The following is a 16,246-nucleotide window of genomic DNA, read 5'->3' on the forward strand; positions in this document are numbered from 1 at the left end:
GGGCCGTGGTTTTGGGGGGGCTGTGGGGGTGGAGGTAGGAGAGATTGGGGGCAGGGGTAGTTTGGATGCGGCCCTTGTCTATATGGTGTTTCCCAGAACGGGTGAGCTGGGATTTAGGGGGGGGAGGGTGGTGGGAACTCGAGCACATCCCAATTGGGATCACGTCGCAGAGCAGCTGGATTTCTTTCATGGTGCAGCGGGGAAATAATTAAAAGTACTCTCCATTGAAAATGTCCAGTGAATTGGCATTAAGCCCCTGAAGGAGACATATATTTACTTATAAATAGTGTGTGTGTGTTTCAAAGGAGATATAATCAAGCTGAGTTTTAGTAATAATTACAGAACAATGTCAACTGGCTTTGTTATCCAAGGTTTATCTCTTTTGGTGAGTATTGGCAACAGGTCAGGAACAATGGGAAACCATCTTGAAAATGGCTCCGTCCTTGAGCTAAGTTTATGGTTTACGGCCTGCAGTATTATCACTTTCTGTTGTCTCTGTACACATTGCTGCCCACACACACACACACACACACACTATCTGGCTGATTGTTGCTGCTCCGTGTCAGACGAGGGCTCTTAAACAATGTTCTTCAGTTGGTATCAGAGTCTACTTCGAAATTTTTTTTATTTAAAAGCTAATCTTCTAGTAAAACATGGGTTGTCAGAAATTGGCTGGTGTTAAAACTAGATTGAATGCAAACAAAAAAGGAAGATTGGTAAAATGAATAAACGCCACACAATGAGAGAAAGTTGTTCCATTTAATTCTATGCATAATCTTAAGAAAGACCTAAAATCAAGATTGTCACATTTCCACAGCACACGCACACAAGCACACTCCAAAAGCGCAAACAAAGAAAATGCACATACAGTTACAGATCAAAAGTAAATTGCCTCAATATCTAAGCAATGTCAACTCTGCATAAAGATTGTCCTCTAATCTCTACACCACTAACACTGAAGCAATTGATTACTATAAAATATACCTTTCTTATTAAAAAATTATATTAAATTCTAATGGCACTTACTACAAATTCTATTAAAAAGATTTCCGTTCGATATTTAGAAGCTTTTTTTTTTAACCAAATTAAAACTGAGACAGTCAAATGTTGAACAAGAAGCAAATGCAGTAATAAATATTTCTCATGATAATACACAATTTCACAGTTGTAACCTGCTGAGGACAAAATTCCAGTATTGGTAAAGTCATTTTTTTTAGACTTAAAACATCATACAGCATGAGTTAGGCAAACATAGCTCTCAAACAAGTTTCCATAGAAGTCAACAATCAAAATCTCAGTGTTTCACATTCAACAGTGACAATAATTAAAGGACCCGACTGTTAGTTCCCAGTAGTAATGACTTCTAAAAAGCCAAAAAAAAAAAAAATGCTTGTCCTCAGTTAACACGTCCAAAACAGATTTATTCACATAGACAAAAACGGTCAAATAAAGGTTAAATGTAATCTCTCGCAAAAGCAGCAAAAATAAATGGACTTGTATCTTTTAGTTTGTCTGATTTTTGACATGATAGAAAGACAGGAACAACAGTTGTGAATCAGTGGGCTTCTGTCGCTGTGAAGTGAACGCCGCAGTGAAGGGCAAAAGATGGACAATATAGAAAAAGGGCTTCTCCAGATGCAACACCTATTCGTGTGTCTACAAGGCACAAGTGGTGAACATCCTGGAGGTATAAATAAAGACTGCAAACAATAAAAAGAAATCTTCACATATTGTTAGTTTTTCTACCTTTGTACACACGTACATCAGAGAATCAAGCAATTTAATTTGCACCACATAAGAAATGTTTCTTGAAAAAGACAAAACTACAGTCCTGTGTTCTGATTGAACATTAACACTACAACAGCTATGTATCTGAAACACATTGTCTTGCGAATGCTGAGAAATCACATGTGAATTCATTTTCTGTGTCCTGAAAGAAGTCTTGGTGATTAACATAAAAACATAAAGACACCTTAAGGGTGCGCTATGCTGAAATGGATAGGTCGTCAGCGCCTACGTTTGACCTGTGTCGTCACAATTGCCAGACATTATTTTCAGTCCCTACAATTTTTCTAAATCGAGCACTTAGAAAACAATACTATGATAATTCTGATATTCTCTTGACGGATGTGCAATCAAATCACCGTTGTATCTCCTCAATGTAAGGGAACAATGAAGCATTTATCTACTGCATGCTGGGATAAGGTGGGGAGGGGGGGGGGGGGGCTGTTCTTTGATGCCTCCAAACAATACACCTGTTTACAGTGTCCTTGGTCTCCCTTTGCTAAATACATTTCTCACATTCCAAGGGCTCCATTCAATACGGAAAAGTGCAAAGAGAGACTTGCGTTTGCCTTTTCTGCCCACAGCCAGCGGAGAAATACACAATGATCCCTTGAGAACTACCTGGGATTTGGTGGTGTGGTGGGGGGGGGGGGGGGGACGACGACAATGCCTGTATTGTCTGGTTTCTATAGGTAACTAATGCCGTATCGGTGTGGCCGCGCTTGTGAACAACTGCTTCCTGTGGCAGAACAGCAGTCAGAGCAGTAACTGCTCTGAAATATGGAAAAGTAACCAAACTCCCCTGGGGAAGACGTGACACTTTAAGAGACTGCAGTCTTAATAAGACACCTGACTCTGTGTTGTAACACGGGAAAAAAAACAAAAACAGTTTGATAAATAGAATATATATTTACATTAAATATACATATAGTAAGAAATAGCAGCCTAGACAATAGTGTTGAAACTATATGCATGCTTAAAACAAGTGCTTCTCTATGTTCCATGTGACAAATCTTAAGCTTTCTACACGGTATATTAAAATACAATTACAGTAACTCGATTTGCACGGAGAAAAAAAAATGAACAGACAGCCCCAATACCAGTTAATGAGTACCAAGATCGCTAGGCAAGACGCGGCGTCTTTTCAAGCTTATAGAAAATAAGAAGTACACCTACAGTAAACCCTGAACCAAACTAATAAATAAATTCTGATCAAGTCTTCTCAGGACAGATTAGACAATATATCATGAACTTTTAGTGCTACGCCCCCTAAGAATCCAGAAAGCATCTATGTTAACAGACTTGAAAGATTCTTTTTTTTAAAGGACAGCATCACTAAAGGCTCCAGCTTCATCAGTAGTCACATACACACATACAGTAAGAAGATATGATAATGTGAAAAGGTTAATTCAAAGAAAGAAAGAAGTCAGTAGATTGAGCTGAATGGCACCTGGAGCTCAGCTTTGATGAACAACAAAGCGCTGAATATCCACCTGTCTCCCTTCCTGCCTGCTGAGGGTTTGCCCTTTATGTCATACCAGGAAATAACAAGGTCATTCACTGGAATCTAGTAGCCTTTAACCCAAACAATACTAAATGTATTTGAGCTTGCTTTAGGTTCTTTTATTACATTCCTGTTAATTATTCAGTTAAGGACGCTCGTGGATAAAAAGGCATTCCAGAGTGGACAATAATCTTTGTTACCACCTGGTATGTGGAGTGTAATCCAGATTATTTCAAAAGGCCTTAAAACTCAAGAAGGCATAGTGATACAGCTCATTCTCGTTTAAGTAAGTACATCAGGTGAAGTGTTAAGAATTTCAGTAGGCACCAGTGTTACGAGCATTAGCTTTTAACGTCCTTCCTCTGATTATACAACTTCTTTTTAAGTAGCAAATTAGAAGGCCATCCCATTGATATGAGCTCACTCACATTAGCAACTAAAGACGTGCTGTCTCTCCTCAAGGCAGACAGAATTAGAAATATGGGGATATGATGGTCTGCTTGCCTCTTGTTATAAACAACAGAAAACTGTCTCCAACTTCATTTCAACCAAATCAAAATTCTACTTTCATGAAAAATAGTTATACTTCCAGTAGTTAATCTTCATTAGTTTTGCTGCCTTATGATACTTGTTAAGGACTAAATAAATCCCCATAAAATAAATAATAATAATAATAATAATAATAATAATAATATTAATAATGTAGGAGTTTTAAAAGAAAATCATATATTGCTACTTACGGACGGTTCTGATCTCCCATGTGCACAAATAAAAGTCTCACTCACTCTGACGATTGTATTAACATATGTTAGCATTAGCTATTAGCATTAGCTATCACCCATTTGCCCATAGGCTCGAACATGGGATGCTTTTTCTCTCAGCAAATATACTCCTCAAAAATAAAGTCAACAGATTGACACAAACAAGACAGAAACAAACAAGTGCATCATCTACATTTGTTCACCTTCATTAACACAGATCCAGCTTGGGTTTCACAGCACCCATGTGTACCCTAACAGCCTGCTTCTGACCCTCATGAAGGCCTGTGTCACAGTCCAGCACAGGAAGCACTTTGCTACATCTTTAACTTGAGAAATGCCAAATGGGGTAGAATCCAAAAAGAGAAGTCTCCAAAATAAACTGCCAACATGTGTGTGTACTAATGGGGAAAGTGTTCAGTAGTATTATTCAGTGTATGAAAAGACATTCTGTCTCGTGTCATGGCACTGGTGAGAGGGGTTTTATCCAATGGCGAGAGTCTTGACAAGGCCACAGTGAAACTTCCTGATGTGGCGGTAGAGGTCCCCAGACTGGGTGAAGCGCCGCTCGCACCACTTACAGGCGTGAGGCTTCTCCCGCGTGTGAACCACAGCATGCCGACTCAAGTTATGGGAGTACTGGAAGCTCTTGCCACACTGGCCACAGGTGTACGGCTTCTCGCCAGAGTGTGTGCGCTCGTGGCGCTTCAGGGTGTACATGCAGGAGAAGGTCTTGTTGCACTGCATGCAGGTGGGGACCGAGCCATCGGGGGACAGCTTGGAGCGAGCCACGTCCTTCTCTCGGAAGTGCGAGCTGAGGTGCAGCTGCAGCACATGGGGGCTGGGGAAGACTTTGCTGCAGAGGGGGCACACACACACCTGTTGCCCCGGGGGCAGGAGCACCCCGCTGGAGGTGGAGATGTCTGAAGAGGCGAGGTCGTCCTCCTCCTCCTCCTCGCTGTCCCCCAGCAGCCTCCCCCTCCTCTCCTCTACCTCCCGGCCCGGGGCGCCCTCCCTCCCCCTGCAGGCCTCCCCCTCCTCGTCCATCAGGTCCTCCTCCTGGGAGAGCAGGGCGGCTGTGGATCCGTTGTTGCCTGGGAAGAGGGCAGCGAACCCTGTCACCACTGAGCTCCTGGCACTATTCCCAAAGCGCTGGCTCTCAGGGCTCATCGGCTCACTGTCCTCCTGCTCTGACAGCAAGTCGTGTTCGTCTTTAACAAGTGGCTCAGTGCCCTGCTGCTGGCTGTCGAGGGCCAGCTGTCCCGAGACGTAGGAGGGGTGTAAGGGATCTCTGCTAGACAGAGGCTTGAAAGACAAATCCAGCGCACAGTCCATGTCATCTGAAGCCCGGGACCTCTGGGACAGCGATACGGTGGAACTACTGACATCAGCTTTTGTTTTTCCAGCTGTTTGGACGCAGGGCTCGGCCTCTGCTGACAAATAATTGACACCTACAAGGTCCGGGGACCTGCCAGAGTGACCGTTCGCCTTCTGCCTGCTCCGCACAGACCTATCACAATCTGTGACAGCCAGCCTGACTTCGCTGTTGTCCATGTCAAACTCTTGTTTCAGGGGGGCCCTGAGGAGCCCCTGAGACTGTGTCTGGGGCTGTCGCCGGATGAGCTGCTTACTGTGCAGCTGGCTTTCCAAATATTTTGCTCTGTCCACACAGCCGAGCCCCAAGCCCTCAGTCATCTTTTCATCCAGAGAGGAGAGTTCCTTATCTTTAAGCTTGCTTTTACACACTTTCACTATATCATACATGTGGAGGTAACTGGCTGCTGCCAGGACATCCTCCACCGGGAGAGAGCTGAAATCCAACTTCCCCTCATACATAAATTCAAGGAGCAGACTGAAAGCCGGGGCTGTCACAATGTCACTGTTGAGATGCACAACGTCCCTTTTGTCCAGCTGGTCCCTGTAGAAGAGATGGAAGTACATGCTGCAGGAGGCCAGCACGGCTCTGTGCGCTTTGAATCGAGCCTCCCCGACAAGAACAGTGCAGTCACAGAGGAAACCTTGGTGACGCTGCTGACTCAGACACTGCAGCAACTGGCGGCTATGGTCTGGGAACTCCATTCTTCCTTCATAACCTGAGAAAAACAGGAAAAACAGGATACGGGATAAACGAATTGAAGCCATTTAGAGGGCAGAGCGGTGCAGCCGGCAGAGGCAGACACCACGGCTAACCCAGAGGAAATGTTAGGATAACTTAACGCAAATCATTTAAAAGTCTGAGCAAACAAACAATGCACAAGCATGCCCGTGTTTTAATCACACAAGTCCATAAAATCCTTCCCAGTTACAAAACTTTATTCAGATACATTACATTCATCAGCAATAACTTTATCCAACTTGAGACCATAAATCCTACATTCTTTCCAGTGGTGCAGGACACGCTACGCTGCGCTCACCCACCCATATCACGGTGTAAAGGGATCCACTCTCCAAATTATCCCAAGTATTCCGGTTTCTGGTAGTCAGCCTACTTCTTGAGCTTCCAAAATTGGCAAAAAGTGGCGCACCGGCGATCGCACAAGAAATAGCGGAGGTTTACGGAATAAACTCCCGAGAGTGGGAATTATAGCAGTCCATCAGGGGGGCGGGGGGGGGGGGGGAAAGGAGGCAAACGTGAAAAATAAGAGCAGTGCAGAGTGAGTAAACTGGTGCTCTGTTTGCTAATTACACTGCAAGCTGTGGAGTCAGCTGCTCTGACATCACCGCAATGGAAACGCTACCTCCAGCTGTGCTCCCCTTTATGCCATATGTTAACTCTGGGCTATACGCAGTCCAAACTACACACACTCAACTTGTTTCAAAAGAAAAAGAGTGGATTCATAAGTATCACAAGATTGCACGGAATTTCTAACTTTACTTTTTTTAATCGTGTAATTTATCACCAAGGAAAACTGCAGCCGATAACCGCGGAGGGGAATAAAAACGCTTCGGGGCACTTATCAGACACACGCGCACAACTGTGAAATATTAGTTTAAAAGGGTAAATTCAAAACTCTAAACAGGCAGATAAAAAAAAAAACTTCGGTGAATTGGATATTAAAGTTTGATTCACCGTAAAGGAAAATGCATTAGTGTAATTTTGCGCCCGGTATTAACATGTTCATGAGAGATAAAAGTGTAAGACACAGCAGAGCCAAGGGCGCAGTAAACCGAGCTCTATGTCCGTGTTGGGAAACGCATTGCTAGGAGCCTTTTAAACAGCACAGGAACTCTGCGCTGAACGAAGCGGCGAGGGGACACTCTTTTAACTTTCGCTTCCTCCGTTTCAAAGCACAAAAACACTGCACTTACATTTATTTCCGCCCGGTTCGTCGTGTTCTTTCCTAGAAGCCCGGACGTCCTTTCATGATGTGCGGCCAGATGTTCGCTTCTCCTTGTCGTTTCTTGAGCTTCAGTCCGACCCTGGCAAGGCAGGCTGCACTCAGCGCTGCTGTGTGTCAAGCAGGTTGATAATGGCACAAGTCTCGCGATATCGCGCGTCCACAATAAGTTCTGTACTACTCCGAGAATTCACACAGCGGCAGCAAGTAGCAGAGTACACTGGGAACATCAATTGGCTGCCTTATTAAAACACCTGCCCCACGGACGGGGGAGGGGGGCTTTCAGTGGGACAAATCCGGAAGTATGGCAAAGTTGAGGAAAGGACAAATAGAGCAATTGATGACAATACAAAGAGTCTAGACATTGAACAAAAAACATTTTTTTGACTAGACAGACTTGTCACCATACAGCTGGATGTTGAAATGTATTATATGTTGAAAAGTATCATGTTTCCTGTTCTATCCAGATCTGTTTGAAGATAATAGGATTTCAATAGTTCAAATCCAGAATGCAAATTGAATTAGCAAGCTTCCCAGAAACGTGGGATGTGGTTTTGAGTCTGCATTTGATGGAAGAAACACTTTCTGTCACAAATAATTTGTATCTTTGAAAGTATCCAAACTGATACAGAGAATTATAAAATCATGCTTTGTTCATTTGGAGGGTCAGTGGACTATAGGGAACTTTTTAAGGGCTGTTCGCTCTAATCCTGCTTTGGGATGTGGAATTCCCTGGCACCGCACCACCCAGCGCCTTTGTTTCTTTAGACCACACCATGTCCCTGGCTGTGACTTGTTTAGCCTAAATTGTCTGAAGACAGGAATGATGCTGATTTGTGTGGACTACATTAGAAAAAAGTTGTTGTGGACTATCAGGCACTACCAGAAAAAAACATCAGTCTCTAGGGTCTTTAATTGTTAAAGCTAGAGATGGTGGCACAGTGCAGAAACAGGGGCTCGAGGTTGCAGCTGCTCATCTCGTGCCCCCCCCCTCCTGTCCCTCCCTGTGCTCCCCCAACTGCTTCAGTCACCTTTGCCCTGTGTTCCAGCTGCCGTGTGTTTTGAAAGGGCCATTTGCAGCTCCTCTCAGCCTTCTGACACAGAGGGGAATGAGCAATGTGACGGGAGGCGGCAGCCACTGGTCGGAAGGGGCCACCGGCTAGATTCTTATCCACTTACTGCTTTATTCCATTTTTAGTCTGGCTGTTACAGAGGGTGGATATCTTGCACTCTGGTCATGTCTCTAAATAAAAACTCTCTTTATTTTAGTCTGAAAGCTTAATTAGGGTAGCAAAGGAAACAACGATGATGAATAACTGCACATTTTTGACAAAACACCAGCAAAATAAATGGTTATACTGAAGCATCAGATGCCATATACAATTTACCATTGAGCACTCACACACACACACAACACACACACACACACACACACACACACACACACACACACACACACACACACACACACACACACACACACACACACACACACACACACACACACACACACACACACACACACACACACACACACACACACACACACACACACACCATCAATGCAGGAGCAGCGATGTGGATAAGAATAGGAGCAGTGGCCCTGTGTTTCCCTGGCAAACGTAGGCGCCCAGTAGAGGAGGGGTGTGTGTTCACAAGGCAAGACAAAGCAGTGGTTGTGCCTGGGGACCGTGGCCTCAGAGAGAGAGGCTCGGCACGGTGAAGGTTCTCACACACAGAAAAAAAAAAACGATAGAGAAAGAGAGGCAGAGAGGGAGAGAGAATGAGAGTGGGAGAGTGGGGGAGCGGGGAGAGAGAGAGAACACTTCCTGGAGGTTCATTCTTCCTCTCTCCAATCATCAATGGCATTCTCCCCCTGACCCACTCCTCTCTCAGGCAAACAAAAGACCCCGCATTCCAGTGTAGCCTGACCGGCCAACCAGCCAGCCATCCAGCCACAGTCGCACCACATCCCTCTCCCCGCTGGACCAAAGTCTCACCATAGGGGTGCATGAGTGGAGGATGCTTATAAGGCCTCCTTATGCATTGAAAATCACTTTTAAACCCCTAAACATTAAGCTCTCCCATTGCAATCAGCGTTAAGCCAAACATTACACACTGTCTGGCCTGCTCCATCTTTTAAAAAAAACTATTTTTCTTGTACACATTGACACAAAGTTAAGCCTAACATGTATGGTATCTGTACATAGCTCAGGGTCTTTCAAATCATTTAGAATAAAATGTTGTGAGTTTGGAACAATGGTTGGCTGCATCTGGTTGTAAGGAGGGACCAAGTATGAGTGACACATTAAATTATATTTGAAAGTATTTGTTTTACAGATATACTTGTACTTGTATGAACTACTATTGCTCACTCCATTCATCCTTTAGACTAGTTTGGAGTTCAAATAAAACTACACATTTAAAAAAAAAAAAGAGTACATTTTTCTTTTAGTATTTAAAAATATATACTAATCTTCATTTAGGATTTAAAAGGCTACAAGATGGCATATGATGTTCAGTTTGTTATACATTTGGGGTGACCAAATAAAACCAGCTTATATTGAGATGAGGTTATGGTCTTGTTTGGAAAACATAAAGAACAGCCAGCTGTGTGCTTTCTTATACAATGCAACAAACTGCCTACCCTTTAAAGCTTTGAATCCTGTAGTGACTGTAGGCGAAGCTGCACAACAGGTGGATAATACATCCTGGAAAATAATGTGACAGTTGAAGCAACATTGCACTGCAGTTGCCGGGAGATGCCGTATTGGTCGGACCCCCCACCACTTCCTCCCTATTATGGCCCTTCTGCCCTTCTGTGTGTAATTGTTGCTGCTGTATGTTATCTATTCTCCTTCAACAGCCCATTCAGTTCTGTTCTGTCCTGTTTGTTATTCTCTGAACAGATACTGCAGGCAGACAAGAGAAGAGATCAGATGAGTCTATGCAGGAAAGACATTATTAACTCACTTTGACTCTATGATCCTGCTTCTTTAGCTTTGAACCTGAAAAACAACAGAGTTGGCTTCCCCATCACCGGACCAGAGGAGGATGAGGAGGAGAGGAGTCACTGCTGAAATATGGGATACCCTCACTCAGCTCAGTTCTTATGACAGGAACAGCTTGGCGAGGCTGACACATGGTAGCAGGGAGAAACACATTACAGTGTAAGTGACAAAGAGGGGAAACGACAACAGAGGAGGCTGAGAGACAGAGGGCAGAGGCCACTACGTTTGTCATCACAGAGGGAACATTGGCAGCTTTCCTGTTCTTGTGACAGTATATTCATTAGTTATTGCACAACCTTTCAAAAGCATTGTCTTGCATTTTTATATCATACACAGATAAAAGGAGTTGATAAAGAAGATATTGTGGTCGGCTTCAAAGAAAATGAAGCGTCGAAAGGTCACAAATGTACCTGCTTATACAGCAAGGTTATAGGAATATTATTGGAATGATATGGAGAGAGGTTTTCTAAAAATGTAATGTGAAACAAAAATGTATGAAGTCATATGGGTTCTTCATTTGTTACAGAGGATCCCTGACTTCTCTTGAGTCTGACTGACTTAACATGTCTGTACCTGTTGCAAACTGGTTTAACTCCTGCCTCTCCGACAGGCAGTTTTTTTGTGTATGGACATGAGTGTTTATACAATAATAATGTGGTATAATAAGAATTATATTCTGATATAAACTCCCAATTTAATCTTTATGCTTTAGTTTTTTCCTTCTGCAGTTTCATCATTCTTTCTTTTCTTTCCTGACTTTGTGTAACTTTATGTTGCTGCATTTCCTGTTGACACAAATGATGCCCTTTTTATATATTAACCTAGAAGTAGTCCTGACCCTGGAAAAATAGTTGCTAGCAAGCTCACCGTAGTGCCATAATTGTACTCCATCCACCCATGGAGTCTGTGTGAAAGCTCCATAAAAAAACGTGTTCACATCTCAATCAGGATATAAGTGATGTGCTGAGGCGCCAAATAAGAAATAATGGTTGGAAAAGTGCATTCAGTAGGATTTGCCCTCGTCACAGAGTAAGAAAACTAAAGGTTACGTTTGATCTGAACTTTACTTCATGGCTTATGTGCCTTTTATGTGAAATGTCAATGGCCCTTTCCTCCTGACAGCAACTCACAGTTAAAGAATGTCTTTTTTAGCAGGACTGCTGTAATTTGTCCAATCAGGTGTCTCCAAAAATAAGCCATAAATCAACAACCAGTTGCCTGCTGCTTGAGTGCAACAAGTAACAGAAGGACAGAAGCATCACAGCCATGACTACGCCGCTCACAATGGGTACCTGTTCTCAAAGTATTCAGGGCTACAATGTCTGAAATGCTTTTAAGCACCCAAGTCAGATCCTGGGGGAACAGTATCGTGAGTGCCTCCGAACTGCAGGACAAAAACCTTTTGCTCCTGGCCATTACCAAGTAAAGAAGTAACCTATTTTAGCCTAGCGCACAATTTTCATTTGCTGATATATATATTTATTTATCTTTTTGCAATTCCCCATACTGTTTGCATTTTTTTGAATGAAGAGTAATTAATTTAATCACTGCATGTTTAAGTAAAACTTGAGCCATTTTTTTTAAGGCTGCTTGGAATATCTTTACATTGCAAGTTTTACATGATTGAATTACATTTTACATGATTAAATAAGTTGGACAACACTAAACAAATTAAATATAACATTAAGGGGTTTTGAACAATATAGCCTTCATCCTGAAGCCAAAATAAGCTCCTTGAAAGCTCCTTTTTTTATGTTTGTAAAGTCTATATTTTTGGGTTTTATAATAATGAATATTATAAAAAGACTTTGCCATCTTGGGCCTTGGGAAATTGAAGATTTTTTCAATTACAAATATTCTGGAATGTTACATATTAATTTAAGGAAGTAATCAGATAGCAGATTTGAAATTAATTTAAACAACCTTTTATCTTTCTGTAAAAAATCTACTAACAAAATTAGATTATTATAATTAGAAGATTGTTTCAGGAAGTAACAGACATCCTTCATTGTACTGAGGATCCTCTGGAAACATGGCCAGGGGCTTCTGTAGATCCCCGGACCCTATTTTGGAAACCACTGGCCCAGATAAAACAACGGAGAGTTCAGCAGGGCCATGCAGCCCCTAATAATCCCCCTACAGAAACACTGCAGGGTTTTTTCAATGGGACGGCTGACAGCCCACCACTCCTCCTGTGAGTGGGACCCATAAAGCGGTAGGCTCTAGGACCCGGGAGACGGGCTGCCACAGAGGCATTGCAGACAGCGCGTTTGGGAGGTGTAGTGGAAGAAAGGCAAAGAAACGGAGTAAATGAGAGCACTTTTGTCCAGATTGTTGAAGGACTTATCAACTTAATACACCGCCGAAACAGCTCACTATAATGAGACGGACACATTGTTGAATTCCTGTCCAGGTAAATGTCCGCGTTTCCTTCGCATGGTTAACTACAAGAGGTCGACAGCTAGACAGGGTAGGTCCCCATTGTACTTACATGGGATGCGGTTATTCTCACCCAAGCTGCCCTGCTAGGCCCCATATCCTTTCTATCGCTAAATGCAAACCTGAAATGAGGTACTTTCCTGACTTCGCCGTACAAGTTATGTAGCTGTAAAGTCAAGGTCTTATACACGTCCTGTTGTAAATAATGCGTTGTTATTTTTCTACAAACAACCGCGAGTCTATGTGCAGAGTTAACCATTCATTTTTTGACAATGACCACTTCTGAGACACAGCCCTCAGGCCAAAATATCTACTGTCATGTTACTTTAAACGCTTCACCTCTGCTAGAAAGTTGTTTTCGCTTGTACTTTATGGCCCAGGAGGCAAATGAAAACAAATGAGCTCAACAAGAGAGCTGCTCATTCATTGTTATGAACTACCACCGCGTTTGTTTACGTGTTTGAGTGGGGAATTTATGGCCAGGCAGTAATTCCAGTGAGTCGTTAGCTTTGCTAGCTTGTTGCTGTTTCTGTTGTAACATTGTTGCATTCACGTTCAGTGATTCAAAGTTGTACATATTTGTTGTGACTAGATGCCACCTTGTAGTGGTTCTCAAAATGGAGCCCAAGGACCTTTTTAGTTCCACAGTTTTTACAGCAGGGAAGTCATAAAGTAAAGGTATAATAGAGGTATATTTCTACTTCCCTCCCTTGTAATCAGTACAATTGCTAACTGCATGTGGGTAGCTGTTTTGGTGATAGGTTATACTGTTCTCACTGTTATCATCCCACCTACATTGATGAGAGTAATGCCTTTCTTTACTAAACCATATTTTAAATACAGGATCATTCTTCAATATTTTTTTTTTCTCAAATGTATGTGAAGCCTACTGATGTTATTGGAGTCATAATGAAAATGTTTCATCTGAGTGTCAGAAGTAAGTGACATGCAACCTGTAACACTTTAATGTCCAACTTGAACTTCCTTCACTGATGTTACTGTCTGTTTGGCTCCCAGAGGATACTCATACATGTACAGTCTGGAAACAGAACATTGTCCCCGGGCATGTTGTACCCAAAATGCCTTTAGTGTCAAAATGTTTTTACCAGTCATGAGACCATGTCTGTCCAGTGTGAGTACGCAGGGGGACTTGGCATGTGACCGGTGAAGACGCAACAAGCTGGCGTAATGATGCATCCAGTGACTCCTTGGCTCTCCCTGTTCTATTTAGAAAATACCAGTCACCTCCCACCCAATCCCCTCACAGCCCTTTTGACGCAAATGTGCCACCAGTTGCATGCAGAATCTGAGGAATGTTGTTTGAAATGTTTCCCCTGTACACAGGCAAACTTATTGTGCTCGTCCCCCTGCCTTTACCACAGGAGTCTAAATGTAATGTCACTGAGAAGGATATGCTTCTAATGATGGTAGCCCACCATCAGCATCACATGACGGTACTCTGTGTCAGAACACTGCAGCCTAACATACTTTTAGCTTTATTCATCTTGTTAATAATAGTTACTCACATTAAAAAACCAGGAGATTTGATTTGAGACAAACCAAAGACACCTGGACTTATCCTGAGTGTTATGTTACGCTTGGTATATATTTGAATAAATCTAGCTTTGTGATCTATCATGAATTCATTTCAAAGCTTGTCTGAACAGCACAAAGAACAATTCATTTTCAGCATGATTCGTACTGTAAGGGGGTTCCTTCTCACGTCATCACAGGATTAAAACAGTGGGTCTATTCAGCTTTCAAGATTACAGTAGCTGTGGTTTTGTAGTCAGCTATACCTACCCACAATATTCTTATCACTAGTGATATGTTTTAAGGGAACTTGATAGAGGAACTGTGCACTGTGTAGTAGTTCACAGTAGTACCGGTCCTATTGTGACATTTGAACACAAACGAAGTGTAGCTTCAGGGACTGTTTTCCAGCAGCAGGTGAGCATATTCTCATATTGTTGTTTCAATATGTTATCTTTGTAAATCAGACCCTTGTATACCCAAGCGGTGGTATAAAAAGGAGCAAAAACAGACTTGTATCTATCGATCTGTGATGAAGGAAGTAGTGTGGTGATGTCGGCCTGATTTTCTGCTTCCTGCCATAAACACATGGGACTGTCCTCTGTGGCTCAGTGACAGGCTCAGTGTGTGGCATCTCTGCAGCAGGAGACTGATTTGCATTGAATGGGATGGCCCCTGGTGCCAGAGCCAGAAAGATGAATGATTGAAAGCTGCCCTGACAGCAGCGTAGGCAGGCAGGCTGTGGCCCAGAGGCCTGAGGACCATGTGACCCGCTGTCAGGGTACTGGGTTCATTCAGTGGCTGCTGGCTGCAGCGCTGGCAGCAGCCCAGCTTTTCCACATAGGCCGCAGTAGCAACAGGTCCGCTCCCATTAAAACAGCAGCGCTCTGTTGTGGCTCCAGAGCCGGTCTTGTGCATGTGTTGCTTTTTTGGCTGCGGTGTGTGCGTTCAAGTTTGTTTGTGTGATGTATCCAAATGTGTATATAATGTGTGCGTGCCTGTGTCACAGAGTACACACTAAGATGCTGGAGAGATCCAACGGTTTGTGTGATCCCTCGTTTGAATAGCACTCACTGTGCTTTTTCCTCTCCAAGATCCTCCCAGCATCCACTGTGTGACACAAACACCGAAACCCCAAGTGCAATAAACAAAAACACTGAGCAAAAATAAACTGTGCTTCCACAAACTCACTTCTGCTCATTGATGGAAGCGGGCAGAATGGCAGTAAAAGGCGTGTTGATCGCACATTCACTGACAGATGTGTTCAAGCCTGGGGCTCTACTGATATGACTCGTAGTCTGTCAATAGTCACATCCACTTCCTGTTGATGTCCCCACTAGTGAGCTGGATGAGGCCACTCAAACAGAGCTCTCTTTTGATGGCCTTACCGACGGAGCAGCAGCAGCAGCAAATTGATTTCAGTTGATGGTCAGAGATTGCCTGGTGCGGTATGTGACATTTGTGTGAACAAGCATGGCAATTGATCATTCTTTGGCTTCTTCCCTGCGTTCAAAGCTATCTTTATATAATAATAATAAAAAGCACTGAATGAATCAAAAGGTCAAGTGTTTTGGTTGTGATAGCCTCCAGGTTTTTTCAGTATGTGCTGATTATGAATAACCGATAAGGCTGTGATGGAATTCAGCTGTATTTGGTTTATCTGTCAGTGACGTCTTATCCTGTCTTATCATACATGGTAAGATTATTGTTGTGGCTTGATCTTTTAGCTACATTCAGTTTTTAGGCTGCACTTTACTCGTACATCTTTCTGAGACCCTTTTCACACATTTAACTGTAAAAGTGTCTGCATTTTTGTACTCATGTCAGATGTCTGTGTGAATAGTTGCCCCGCGTTGTAAACATCAGCCTGGCAGTTTA

At 43.0% G+C, this 16,246-nt stretch overlaps 2 protein-coding genes across 5 annotated transcripts in view; one reads left to right on the forward strand and one right to left on the reverse strand.

Moving 5' to 3' along the window:
* Positions 1-745: 745 nt before the first annotated feature.
* Positions 746-7,498, reverse strand: zbtb42 (zinc finger and BTB domain containing 42). Its single transcript, XM_034113395.1, has 2 exons — positions 7,357-7,498; positions 746-6,140 (listed from the first exon to the last, which is right to left on the reverse strand). The coding sequence occupies exon 2, from the start codon at positions 6,124-6,126 to the stop codon at positions 4,531-4,533; it is 1,596 nt and encodes a 531-aa protein (XP_033969286.1). The 5' UTR covers positions 6,127-6,140; positions 7,357-7,498; the 3' UTR covers positions 746-4,530.
* A 5,071-nt stretch (positions 7,499-12,569) lies between these two features.
* The window catches only part of akt1 (v-akt murine thymoma viral oncogene homolog 1), a 30,756-nt gene continuing 27,079 nt past the window's right edge, over positions 12,570-16,246 (forward strand). The window contains exon 1 of one of the 4 annotated variants that reach the window (XM_034114361.1): positions 12,570-12,809. The gene's annotated coding sequence lies outside the window, so the exon portion shown is untranslated. Of the gene's footprint in view, positions 12,867-14,733; positions 14,786-15,726; positions 15,817-16,246 lie in introns of those variants that run through there. The other 3 variants (XM_034115159.1, XM_034116571.1, XM_034115778.1) reach the window with 3 other exon arrangements.

Source organism: Trematomus bernacchii, unplaced genomic scaffold (assembly GCF_902827165.1).
Source record: "Trematomus bernacchii unplaced genomic scaffold, fTreBer1.1, whole genome shotgun sequence".
Taxonomy (NCBI): Eukaryota; Metazoa; Chordata; class Actinopteri; order Perciformes; family Nototheniidae; genus Trematomus; species Trematomus bernacchii.

Excerpts from the sequence above, each read along its gene's own strand:
- zbtb42 (XM_034113395.1), bottom strand. The coding sequence starts at position 6,126 with ATGGAGTTCCCAGACCATAGCCGCCAGTTGCTGCAGTGTCTGAGTCAG.